The 13297-nt window shown below is 38.0% G+C and overlaps 1 protein-coding gene across 3 annotated transcripts in view; it reads right to left on the bottom strand.

Annotated features, from left to right (window-relative positions):
• Window positions 1-713: 713 nt before the first annotated feature.
• LOC103558043 (zinc finger protein 709-like) overlaps window positions 714-13297 on the bottom strand; it is a 41844-nt gene continuing 29260 nt past the window's right edge. Inside the window, exons 2-4 of one of the 3 annotated variants that reach the window (XM_070625373.1) lie at window positions 4030-4156; window positions 3770-3830; window positions 714-3393 (exon numbers count right to left, since the gene is read on the bottom strand). In XM_070625373.1, coding sequence (XP_070481474.1) covers window positions 1449-3393; window positions 3770-3830; window positions 4030-4156 — 2133 coding nt within the window. In that variant the 3' untranslated portion in view covers window positions 714-1448. Of the gene's footprint in view, window positions 3394-3769; window positions 3831-4029; window positions 4268-13297 lie in introns of all 3 variants that reach the window. The other 2 variants (XM_070625374.1, XM_070625375.1) reach the window with 2 other exon arrangements.

The raw sequence follows: 13297 nt of genomic DNA, 5'->3' as shown, positions 1-13297 counted from the left end.
AGAAAACAGTTGATAAAATATATCAATGTAACAACTACAGAAATGTTCATTTCACTGAGAAATGCACATAGTTTTAATGACATACCATCAAACATTACTGAAAACATATTGAGGGAATACATTCAGCTACAACTAATGGGAAACACACATAGTCTTTGTGACATGAGAAATGTGACTGTTCTCACATGGAAGAACTGGGTCAAGGCAGCCACTGCACAATGCAGCAGAGAAATGAACTCCCGAGACTTTTTTATGCCCCATTGTAGATGCCACGGTGAATCAGGAAAACAGCCTCACTAGCACTATTAACAGCATAAGTGTTTCCTACACAAATTAGACCTTATACAGATATCATCTAGAGAAGAGGAGAGTCAGAGAATATTCCCAAGCATGAAAGTTTGAATTATTTCCTGGTGGACAGAAGAGGCCTTAAGAAAAAGTCCTAACTCTAATGTATCTTTGATGTGAAATGTGAAAACATCAGTGGAAAATACACCCAAAAAGGTGGTGGATTCTTAAAGTTCTAATTCTTATTATTACCCTCACTCACATAAGATAATACAGGGCTGATATGTCCAGCTCTAGATTTTATTGTCCTATCATAGGTTTCTATGTAATTCAAAGTCTATTCATCAAATACCAGTCAGAAGGAAGGACAAAGAGCAAACGTCCAAATATGAAAACAAGAATTCACATGAAACTATACTCTTTGATAAACTTGCCACACATAAAAATTTATTCCAATTGTTTAATAATATGGAAAATAAAAATAGGCTCCTATACCCACCACCTGAAAAAGGAGTTTTCTCTAAGAAAAGAACAATATATACATCATATTAGGCATATCCAGGAACTGCAGTACAAGGCCTGTAGTAACATCCCAACCATCACAAACTGTCATTTTTCAATGGCCCCTTAACACAGAACAATTAAAACATTATAAAAAATTAAAGAGAAAATATAATTAATTGATTTAAGTAAAAAACACTAAGTACATGTACTTATGTACTTATAGTACAATCTTATGTACTATTGATGCATGATGACATGAAGAATTATCTCACCTCAGTATTCATTTCTGAAAGTGATTAATGGAAATCCACAATCCAATGTTGCACTTTAAGAGAGAGGCTTGGTAAACACAATATATTTACAACTTTTAAAACTACTCTTTCATGTTGAATGTTTTCTAGAACATCATACACAAGTAAAATTCCATCAAGCTTTCTCATATGACTTACACTTATGTTTCTTTTTGGTAGGAGTTTCACATTTAATGATGTAGGCCATTTGAAGTCTTTCTGACATTGTTTGCATTCAAGAGGTTTTTATCAAGTGATTCCTTTCATGCCTTCAGAAAGAACTCAGATGACGAAAGTCTCGCTCACATTCAACACATTTATGTGGTTTTCCCGCTAGTGTGTCTTCTTGATTATCCGTAAAAGTTTTCATGAGAAGTAAGTTTTCCCACTTTCCTGACATGCATAGGGTTTCTCTGCATTATGAGTTCTTTCATGTCTTCGAAGAGAACTGGGAAAACTAAATGCTTTACTACATTTTTCACATTCATATTTTTTCTCTCCACTATGATTTCCTTTATGTATTTGGAAACTTTGATGAGAGCTGAAGGCTTTCCCACATTCTTTACATTTATAGGGTTTCTCCCCAGTGTGACTTCTTTCATGTCTTTGAAGTAATCTGGGATAAATGAATGCTTTCTCACATTCCTTACATTTATAAGGTCTATCTTCTCTGTGAATCATCTTGTGTGATCGCAGGCTTGACGGATCTATAAAGGCTTTCCCACATTCTTTACATTCATAGGGTTTCTCTCCTGTGTGAATTCTTTCATGTACTCGAAGAGAACTGGAAGAAGTAAAGGCTTTACTGCATTCTTTACATTTATAGGGTTTCTCTCCTGTATGAATTCTTTTATGTACTCGAAGAGAACTGGTACAACTGAATGCTTTATTGCATTCTTTACATTCATAGGGTTTCTCTCCAGTGTGACTTCTTTCATGTACTCGAAATGCACTGGGAGAAATAAATGCTTTCTGACATTCTTTACATTTATAAGGTCCATCTCCAGTGTGAAAGATCATGTGTGATCGAAGGCTTGAGGGGGTTATAAAGGCTTTCCCACATTCCTTACATTCATAGGGTTTCTCTCCTGTATGAATTCTTTCATGTACCTGGAGAGAACTGGGATAACAGAATGCTTTACTGCATTTTTTACATTCATAGGGTTTCTCTCTAGTGTGATTTCTTTCATGTCTTCGAAGAGAACTAGAAGAAGTGAGTGCTTTATTGCATTTTTTACATTCATAGAATTTCTCTCTAGTGTGATTTCTTTCATGTATTTGTAAAACACGAAGTGAAATAAAAGCATTACCACATTCCTTACATACAAAGGGTGTCCCTCCTGTGTGAGTTCTTTTGTGTTTTTTTAAGTTAGTGTACAGACTAAAGGCTTTCCCACATTCTTTACATTCATAGGGTTTCTCACCAGTGTGACTCCTTTCATGTATTTGAAATGAACTGGGATGAATGAAAACTTTCCCACATTCCTTACATTTGTAAGGTCCAACTCCAGTGTGAGTGATCATGTGTACTCGAAGGTTTGTGAGAGCAATAAAGGCTTTCCCACATTCCTTACATTTATAGGGTCTCTTTCCAGTGTGACGTCTTTCATGCATTCGAAGAGTACTCGGATGACTGAATGATTTGCCACAATTTTTACATTCATAGGGTTTCTCTCCAGTGTGACTTCTTTCATGAATTTGAAATGCACTGGGAGAAATGAATACTTTCTCACATTCCTTACATTTATAAGGTCCATCACCAGTGTGAAAAATCATGTGTGATCGAAGGCTTGAGGGAGCTGTAAAGGCTTTCCCACATTCCTTACATTCATAGGGTTTCTCTCCAGTATGAATTCTTTCATGTACTCGAAGAGAACTGGAAAAGGTGAATGCTTTACTGCATTTTTTACATTCATAGGGTTTCTCTCCAGTGTGAGTTCTTTCATGTATTCGAAGAGACCTGGAAGAAGTGAATGCTTTACTGCATTTTTTACATTCATAGGGTTTCTCTCCAGTATGAGTTCTTTCATGTATTCGAAGAACACTGGGAAAAGTGAAGGCTTTCCCACATTCCTTACATTTATATGGCTTTTCTCCATATTTTTGATAGTCATATGGTTTGTGTTCATTGTGACACCTTATGTGCCTATTAAGGGATGAATGATGCATGAAGACTTTTCCACATGCACTGCACTCACATGGTTTTGCTCCTGTAGTTTTCTTGTTCAGCTTGAGATTTGGAATGAGGCTGAAATTTTCTCCACATTGACTACCCTCTTCACTTGCACAGAGTCTCAATTCCATATGACTTCTGTAAAAAATGAGCAGATTAATAATGATTTCTTTATTAATGATCTTATATTTGTTATAATTATTATAATTTATAGGAAAAGCTTAGGTTTTCTGCTTTGTCTGAATTCTTGGAAACTGAATTCTCTGCAAGAGGACTTCAGCCCTGATATTATCCAAACAGTGATAGTCATATATAGGGATTACCAAAACTGTTCCCAACTGAACCATTTTGTAAAAGCTGAACTCCACATCACATTTCAGAAAGTATATTTGGTGAAAATTTTCTAAGACTAGCTAAATTTGAACCAAGGGTTTTTTATTTGTTTCATTCATTTTCAAATAACATACCAGGATTCTCACATGAGATACTACTTACTATTCTGAGTATGACTCACCTTAGTTTTCTCCCCTGGTTTTTGCACTGATCTTCAGTATCATAATCTTCCCATGTTTTTCCTGAAATGCAGACCCAGAAAGTTGATTCCAAAGTATTAGAAATTACAGAAAAATTTTTAGATTCTAAGTCTATGATGAACTATGACCATTTCTAGTTTATTTAGCAACATCTCTCCTTTCCATTCATCTTGGAACAATGTTGAAGGCAAGAAACACTTGCTCTCTAATTGATGCAGTGAAGCAATGTCCTCATTCTTACCTATTGAGGCCAGGTTCCTAAAGGTTTCCAACATCACATCTCTGTAAAGTTTCTTCTGTGAAGGATCCAGTAAGGCCCACTCCTCCACGGTGAAGTTCACAGTCACATCCTCAATGGCTACTGAGTCCTAAAACATCACACATATATGTAGAGTAGGGTGCATAAGACTGACAGCAGTGGGGATCTATTTTGTAGGAATTTCCACGTTTTTACTGTGATCACATTTTATTGTATTACTCTGTAATGACAGGGTCAAGACCATGTTGGCAAATGAGAGAAATGCCATGCAACGAAACAAATATTATCATTGAGTCAAAAAAAAAAAAACCCACAAAAAATACAGAACACAATATCAATGAAGCCTAGGACAATCCCCTTTAATAGAAGGTTTAAAATATACATAATGGGAATACCTGAAGGAAAAGAAGAGAAAGTAAAAGAAGAAACAAGTGAAATAATAATCACCAAAATATCCTAAAATTAGTGATAGACAGCAAAGTGCACATCCTGGAAGTTCAGAGCACACTAAACATGATAAACTACAAAAGTGCACACTCAAGGATATCACACTCAAACTAGAGAGAAACCAATGACAAAGAATATATTGAAAAATGCCAGAGAAGAAACACACTTTGGGTACCAAATTGGATTTCTTTCCAAAAACCATGCAACAAGAACAGAGTAGAGTGAAATAATTAAAGTGTTGAAAATAGAAAACCACTCTCCTAGAATTCCAGTCGAGGGAAAACTATCCTTCAAAAGGAAAACTAAGGACTTTTTGAGAAAAATTGAGGAAATTTGTCATGAGTACACATACTTTGAATAAAATGTTCAAAAAACTATCAGATTGTAAATGATAAAGGTAGAGGAGTAGAATGGGAAAAAATGAACGTAAAATACCTTTTATATATATCTGTAAATATTACCAATAATGTATTTATTTGGTAATGAAAAAACTTATGGACAAGTGAAATAAATGTGACAATGTATGTGACAGCAATGTGACAAGGCACAGAGGGGAAATTAGGAATAGTGTTATGAAGTACTTGCACACAGTGACATGGTATAGTGTTATTTGGCTGCAAAAGTCTGTTAGTTATAAACGTATTAAAAACTCAAGGGAAACCACTAAAAGAGAGTTTTAAAAAAAATGTGTAGTTGACTTGCTAAGAGAGGGGGGGAAAGAATCAAATAAAATGCTCAATTTCACCCAGAGGATGTGGAAAACAGGTGGAAGACAAAAAGAACCAAACAACAAGAGCAAGATATAAAAAACAGCAAGAGGTGCTAAATATTAATTCAGCTGTATCAATAACCTATCTAGTCATCAAAGGTCTCAGTACTATTGAAAGATAATAATATCAGATTTCTAAAAAACTGAGTTATATACTGTCTACAAGAAGCCCAATTTCAATATAAAAACACAGACTGATGAAGCGTAAGGGACAGAGAAAAATATTCAATGCAAACATAGATCCAAAAAAAAAGCTGGCATAGGGATGTGAATTATAGACAATGCAGATTTCAAACGAAGGAAAATTCAGAGATAAGAGAGGGGCATTATATACTGATAAAGGGGTCTATTCTCCAAGAAGGCACAGCAATCCTTCACGTGTATACATGTAACAACAGAGGGGCAAAATACATGAGGCAAGAACTGAGAGAATCCAAGTAGAAATCAATGAATTCAGTTCAATAGTTGGAGAATTCAAAACGCTCTTATCATAAATTATGAAGTCCAGCAGCCAGAAAATGAGGTAGGACAGAGGTGAACTGAATAACAACATGAAACAACTGGCTTTTACTGTACTCAAATATTGACTACTTCATACAACAGCAGCAGAATATACATTCTTCTCAAGCTCACATGGAACATTCAACAGGACAAACCACCTTCTGGGGAAAAAAAAGCACACCTTAGCAAATTTGAAAGGACAGAAATTATTCAAAATATGGTTTAACACCACCTAGGCATTCATATAGAGGTCAATAACAGTAAGACAGTTGGAGAACCCCCAAATATATGGAGATTCAGCAATACATTTGTGAATATATGTAGAATCAAAGAAGTCTCCAGAGAAATGAAAAATAATTTTGAACTTAATGAAATGAAAACATAACCATACCAAAGGTTCTTGGATGAGCAAAAGCAGTGCCTACATAGACTAAGATCCAGCAATAAGGTTCCTTGGTATTTTTCCAAGTTAGATGAAACCTTACATTCACACAAAACCTACACGTGAATATTTATAGGCACTTTATTCATAATTGACAAGACAGTTTTAAACAAGATGTCCTTCAAGTATTGAATAGAGAAACACTGGAGTATCCATACAATGAAATTTTGTTCAGTGATAAAAAGAAATGAGGTGCCAAGCCATGAAAACACACGGAGGAACTTTAAAAGTATATTGTTAAGTAAAGAAGCCAATGTGACAAGACTATGTAGTGTATAATTCCAAGTATATGACATTCTGGAAAAGACAAAAGCCTGAGCCACTAGAAAGATCTTGGTCGTGAAGGATTTGGGGGTTGGAGGGAGGGATGAGTTAACAGGTGGAGCACAGGGGAGTTTTAGGGAAGTGAAACTACACTCTATGACACAGAAATGATGGGGACACGTCATTACACATTTGCCAAAACCCATACGGTGTGTAACACACAGAGTCAATGCTAATGGGCACTGTGCACTGTAATGAATCAATAAGGGTTGGAAACCATAAAAAAATGTACAACACTAATACAAAATGTGAAAGTGCAAACTGTGTGGATGCAGAGAGAAGGTATGTGGGAACTCTGTAAATTCTGATGAACTTTTCTGTAAACCTAAAACTACTCTGAAAAAAAATGAAGTCTTTCAAAGAAAAAGATGAAGACAGACTCATTACAATTCACCCCTGTTGACTGAAACAGGAATCTCTCACTCAACCTATTTCAATAAGCCAGTATGGTGCTCTATGAGCCTGAGACCCATAAGGGAGGGGAAACTTCCATCAACTGTCTTCTTGGAGAGCACAGCGCTGTATCCTCTGAGAAGTGCCATGGTCACTATCAGTAGTGTTGGAACTCCAAGGGGGATAACAAGTGTCCTGGTGAGTCCTTGTATTGTAGAACTAGTAATGTACAGACAAGTGTTACCTTGATTTCTATTTTGAATATCTCTGAGTAAAGAGATTCCCGGAGTTCTTTTACTACAAAGGGGCATCTCTTAGACAATCAGCCAAGGTTTCTGAACATATCCAGATGAGGCCAATTTTTGGCCAGTAGTAAGATGACTGCCTGAAGTTTGGTTAGCTCTGCTGACCCTGGGATTTTGTTCTTCATCAGGGACATCCCAATAAAGGGATGAAGAGCAGCAACTCTCAACTGAGCTTCATCATGTACAAATGTGTGTTGTCCTTAAAAACTATGCACTCTCCAGTGCTGTGCACTCAGTTAATCCCAAGGAACTACCCAGGGAACCAAGGTGTTTGGGAGAGGGGTGACCTCCTTCATCATCATAGCATCTTTCAATGAACTGAAGAAAGAAAGGTCATTCCCATCCTGTAAGTGGCATAAGCTACAGGGCCAAGGTTAGCCTCCATCATATCACAAGTAGGTGTCAGTTGCTGGGCTGAGCTGGCAGGATGCTGTTTCCAGGACCTAAGGTATAATAGGCATCTTGGTAGAGGGTCACATGCTCAGTGCTTGTGAAAGCCTCTATTTTCAAGAGATCTCAGTACCTGGTGACAATAGCAGCTCTAATGGCATATAGTGTGGGGCCTAGGACAATTTCTTGCACCAGAAGCCTCTGGACAACTTAAGGCCCTCCTCCAGAGAGCCTCACACCACTGCCATCTGGGTCAGAGGCCTCCTCCATGACAACTGGTTGCTTTATAAAGTTTAAGGGACACAAGCTAACATTGGGTTTGAACTAATCCCTTTGCTGTGACAAACTCAGACTGTGGGTGTTGCACACTATAACCCAGAGGGTCAGGATCTTTGAAGCAATAGACGCAGGGGTGGCAGCAGCAGCAGAGTTACTTAGGGATCCTGGTGAGCTTTCTGTAATCTCAACACCTACTGGCTAAATTTTCCTGTCTCTTATCTTTCTCTCTGAAATAATTGCTTTTTAAGGAGCGTCCATCTAATGGGCTCACTTCAGAGTATAGTCATCCTTGTAACCCCAGGCCTCCCCTAAACGTCAGGTGATCCCAGCCTCAGTCTCATCTTCATTCTACATACACAGATAGATTCCGCCCAAGACATAGGACCCAGGACGGCACTAAGGGTGACCCCATTCTCATACTCCTGCTTCCAAAGGACAAGGAATTATCAGATCTGTCAACTCGGTCCTCTCTATATAGAATCCAGGCTTAGTGGGGTCAGCAATGCAACACAGGGCAGGACAGCACCCAGGAGGAGCTGCCCAGCAAGCAGCAGCCCACAGTGCAGGAGCCTCCAGGCTTTCTCATCAGCCTGTCCAGGTAAGAAGGCCCAAGGGAAAGGGGAGGGGGCCGGCCTCATGGCCGAGTGGTTAGGTTCACATGCTCCACTTTGGCGGCCCACAGTTTTGCCAGTTCAGATCCTGGGCATGGACAGGGCACCACTCATCAGGCCATGCTGAGGTATCATCCCACATAGCACAACCAGAAGGACCTACAACTAGAATATACAACTATGTACTGGGGGGCTTTGGGGAGAAGAAGGCAAAAAAAAGATTGGTGACAGAGGTTAGCTCAGGTACCAATCTTAAAAAAAAAAAAAAACGAAGAAGAAGAAGAGTATCTAGGGTTAAAGGGAGGGATGATGCTTAAGTGTTCAGAAGTCAAACATCAAATATGTGGACCCTGGCCACTCATTACAAGAACAAACAAGGGTGAGAAAAAGAATCATTTGTACTTGCTTGTCTTTTTATAAAGAAACATTAACAGGATGATCAACTGGTAATCAACACCGGTTACGTGAGGGAGGCTGAAGTCAGGCAGAGGAGCGGGGCAGGACGTGCAGGCAGGGAGTCTCCTTAAGTGAGTTTCCTCTCTTAGGAATTTTTCTTTTTTGTTATTGAGTTCATAATAGTTTACATCAATGTGAGATTTCAGTTGTACATTATTTCTTGACTGTCACCACATAAGTGCTCTCCTTCACCCCTGTGCCTACCCCCCACCTTCCTTACCCTGGTGATCACTGAACTGTTTTCTTTGTCCCAGTACTTGTTTATATTCCACATATGAGTGAAATCATCTAATGTTTGTCTTTCTCGGTCTGGCTTATTTTGCTTAGCATAATTCCCTCTAGGTCCTTCCATGTTATTGCAAATAGGATGAATTTCTCTTTTTTCTGGCTGAATATTACTCCATTGTCTACATATACACCACATCTTCTTTATCCAATCATTGGTCGATGGGCACTTGGGTTGCTTCCATGTCTTGGCTATGGTGAACAGTGCTGCAATGAACATAGGGGTACATATGTTACTTTGGATTGTTGATTTCAAATTGTTTGGGTAGATACCCAGTAGTGGCATAGCTGGGTCATATGGTATTTCTATTTTTAGTTTTTTGAGGAATCTCCATACTGTTTTGCATAGTGGCTGCATCAGTTTGCATTCCCACCAGCAGTGTGTGAGGAGTCTCTTCTCTCCACACCCTCTCCAATATTTGTTATTTTTAGTCTTAGCCATTATAGCCATTGTAACAGGTGTAAGGTGGTATCTCAGTGTAGTTTGGATTTGCATTTCCCTGATGATTAGTGATGTTGAACATCTTTTCATGTGTTTATTGGCCATTTGTGTATTTTCTTTGGAAAAATGTCTGTTCATCTCCTCTGCCCACTTTTTGATTGGGTTGTTTGTTTTTTTATTGTTCATTTGTGTGAGTTCCTTATATATTATGGAGATTAACCTCTTCTCAGATACATGGTTTACAAATATTTTCTCCCAATTGGTGGGATGTCTCTTTGTTTTGATCCTAGTTTCTTTTGCGTTGCAGAAGCTCTTTAGTCTGATGAATTCCCACTTGTTTATTTTTTCTTTTGTTTCCCTTGTCCAAGAAGACATGGTATTTGAAAAGATCCTTTTAAGTTTGATGTCAAAAAGTGTACTGCCAATATTATCTTCCAGGAGTTATTTAGTTTCTGGTCATATCTTCAAGTCTTTGAAATATTTTCAGTTTATTTTGTGTATGGTGTGAGATAGTGGTCTACCTTCATTCTTTTGCATGTGGCTGTCCAGTTTTCCAACAGCATCAATAGAAGACACTATCTCTTCTCCATTGTATGTTCTTGGCACCTTTGTCAAAGATTAGCTGACTGTAGATGTGCGGTTTTATTTCTGGGCTCTCAGTTCTGTCCCATTGATCTGTGTGCATGCTTTTGTACCAGTACCAGGCTGTTTTTGTCACTATGGCTTTGTAGTACATTTTTAAGTGACAGGGGTATCACAGGGATTGTGATACCCAGCTTTATTCTTTTTTTTCCAGGATTGCTTTAGCAATTTGGGGTCTTTGATTGCCCCATATGAATTTTGGTATTCTTTGTTCTATTTCCGTGAAGAATGTCATTGGGATTCTGATAGGGATTGCATTGAATCTGTAGATTGCTTTGGGTAGTATGGACATTTTAACTATGTTTATTCTTCTAATCCATGAGCAAGGAATCTCTTTAAGTCATTATCAATTTCTCTCAGTAATGTCCTATAGTTTTCTTTATATAAGTCCTTCACCTCCTTGGTTAAATTTATTCCTAGGTACTTTTGATTTATTTAAAAAAATTTTTTTTTAGAGGAAGAGTAGCCCTGAGCTAACTGCTGCCAATCCTCCTCTTTTTGCTGAGGAAGACTGGCTCTGAGCTAACATCCGTGCCCATCTTCCTCTACTTTACCTGTGGGACGCCTACCACAGCATGGCTTGCCAGGAAGTGCCATGTCTGCACCCGGGATCCAAACCGGCGAACTCCAGGTCGCCAAAGTGGAACGTGTGCACTTAACTGCTGCACCACTAGGTGGCCCCTAGGTACTTTATTTTTTTAGTTGTGATTGCAAATGGAATTATATTTTTGAGTTCTCTTTCTGTAAGTTTGTTATTGGACTATAGAAAAGCAATTGATTTTTGTAGGTTGACTCTGTATCCTACAACTCTACTGTAGTTGTTAATTATTTCTATTAGTTTTCCAATGGATTTTTTTGGGTATTCGAATGTAAGATTATGTCATTTGCAAACAGCGAGAGTTTCACTTCTTCACTCCCTATCTGGATTCCTTTTGTTCCTTTCTCTTCCCTAATTGCTCTTGCCAAAACCTCCAGTACTATGTTGAATAAGAGTGGTGATAGAGGGCATCCTTGTCTGGTTCCTGTTCTCAGGGGGATGGCACTCAGTTTTTGCCCATTGAGTATGATGTTGGCTGTGGGTTTGTCATATATGGCCTTCATGATGTTGAGGTAATTTCCTTCTATCCTCATTTTGTTAACAGATTTTTATCACAAACGGCTGTTGGATCTTCTCATTCTCTCTGCATCTATTGAGATGATCATGTGGTTTTTATTCCTCAATTTGTTGATGTGATGTATCACGTTGATTGATTTGCAGATGTTGAACCATCCCTGTGTCCCTGGTATGAATCCCACTTGATTGTGATGTATGATCCTTTTGATGTATATTGCTGAATTCAGGTTGCCAAAATTTTGTTGAGAATTTTTACATCTATGTTCATCAGCAATATTGGCCTGTAGTTCTTTTTTGTGCTGTCCTTGTCAGGCTTTGGTATCAGAGTGGTGTTGGCCTCACAGAAGGTGTTAGGAAGTGTTCCATCCTCCCTAACTTTTTGGAATAGCTTGCAAAGGATAGGTATTAAATCCTCTCTGAAAGTTTGGTAGAATTCCCCAGGAAAGCCGTCTGGTCCTGGTGTTTTATTCTTTGGGATGTTTTTTATTGCTTTTTCAATCTCTTTCCTTGTGATTGGTCTGTTCAGATTGTCTGTTTCTTCTTGACTCACCTTTGGGAGGTTGTAAGAGTCTAAGAATTTATCCATTTCCTCTTGGTTATCCATTTTGTTGGCATATACTTTTTGGCAGCATTCTCTTATAATCCATTGCATTTCTGTGGAGTCTGTTGTTATTTCTCCTCTTTCATTTCTGATTTTGTTTATTTGAGCTTTCTCTTTTTTTCTTTGTAAGTCTGGCTAGCAGTTTGTCAATTTTATTTATCTTCTCAAAGAACCAGCTCTTTGTTTCATTGATCCTTTCTACTGCCTTTTTTGTTTCAATAGCATTTATTTCTGCTCTGAGTTTTATTATTTCTCTCCTTCTGCTGACTTGGGCTTTGCTTGTTCTTTTTCTAATTAAGTTAGGTGTAGTTTGCAATTGCTTATTTGAGATTTTTCTTGTTTGTTAAGGTGTGCCTGTATTGCGATGAATGTCCCTCTTAATATGGCTTTTCCTGCACCCATATGAGTTGGTATGGCATGTTATCATTTTCACTTGTCTCCAGATATTTTTTTATTTCTTCTTTAATTTCTGCCATGATCCACTGCTTGTTCAATAGCATATTGTTGAGTCTCCACATCTTTGTCTCCTCCTCAGCTTTTTTCTTGTAACTAACTTCTAGCTTTATAGCATTATGATCGGAGAAGATGCTTGTTATTATTTCAATTTTTTAAAATTTACAGAGGCTTGCCTTGTTTCCCAACATATGGTCTATCCCTGAGAATGTTCTGTGCGCACTTGAGAAGAATGTGTATTCTGCTGTTTTTGGATGGAGTGTTCTATATATGTCTATTAAGTCCAACTGGTTTAGCTTTTCATTTAATTCCACTGTTTCCTTGTTGATTTTCTGTCTGGATGATCTGTCCAATGATGTGAGTTGGGTGTTGAGGTCCCCTATTATTATTGTGTTGTTTTTAATATCTACTTTTAAGTTTGCTAATAGTTGCTTTATGAACTTTGTTGCTCCTGTGTTGGGTGTATAGATATTTATAAGTGTTATTTCTTCTTGATGGAGCATCCCTTCGATCATTATATATTGCCCCTCTTTCTCTCTTTACCTGCCCTATCTTGAAGTCTACTTTGTCTGATATAAGTATTGCGACACCTGCTGTCTTTTGTTTGCCATAAGCTTGGAGTATGGTCTTCCACCCTTTCACTCTGAGCCTGTGTTTGTCATTGGAGCTGAGGTGTGTTTCCTGGAGGAAACAAATTGTTGGATCTTGTTCTTTTATCCACTTTGCCACTCTGTGTCTTTTTATTGGAGAGCTCAATCCGTCTACATTGAGCATGATTATTGATGTATGAGGGCTT

The sequence above is a fragment of the Equus przewalskii genome, chromosome 6 (genome assembly GCF_037783145.1).
Source record: "Equus przewalskii isolate Varuska chromosome 6, EquPr2, whole genome shotgun sequence".
NCBI lineage: Eukaryota > Metazoa > Chordata > Mammalia > Perissodactyla > Equidae > Equus > Equus przewalskii.
This window is presented reverse-complemented; position numbering and strand designations above follow the sequence as displayed.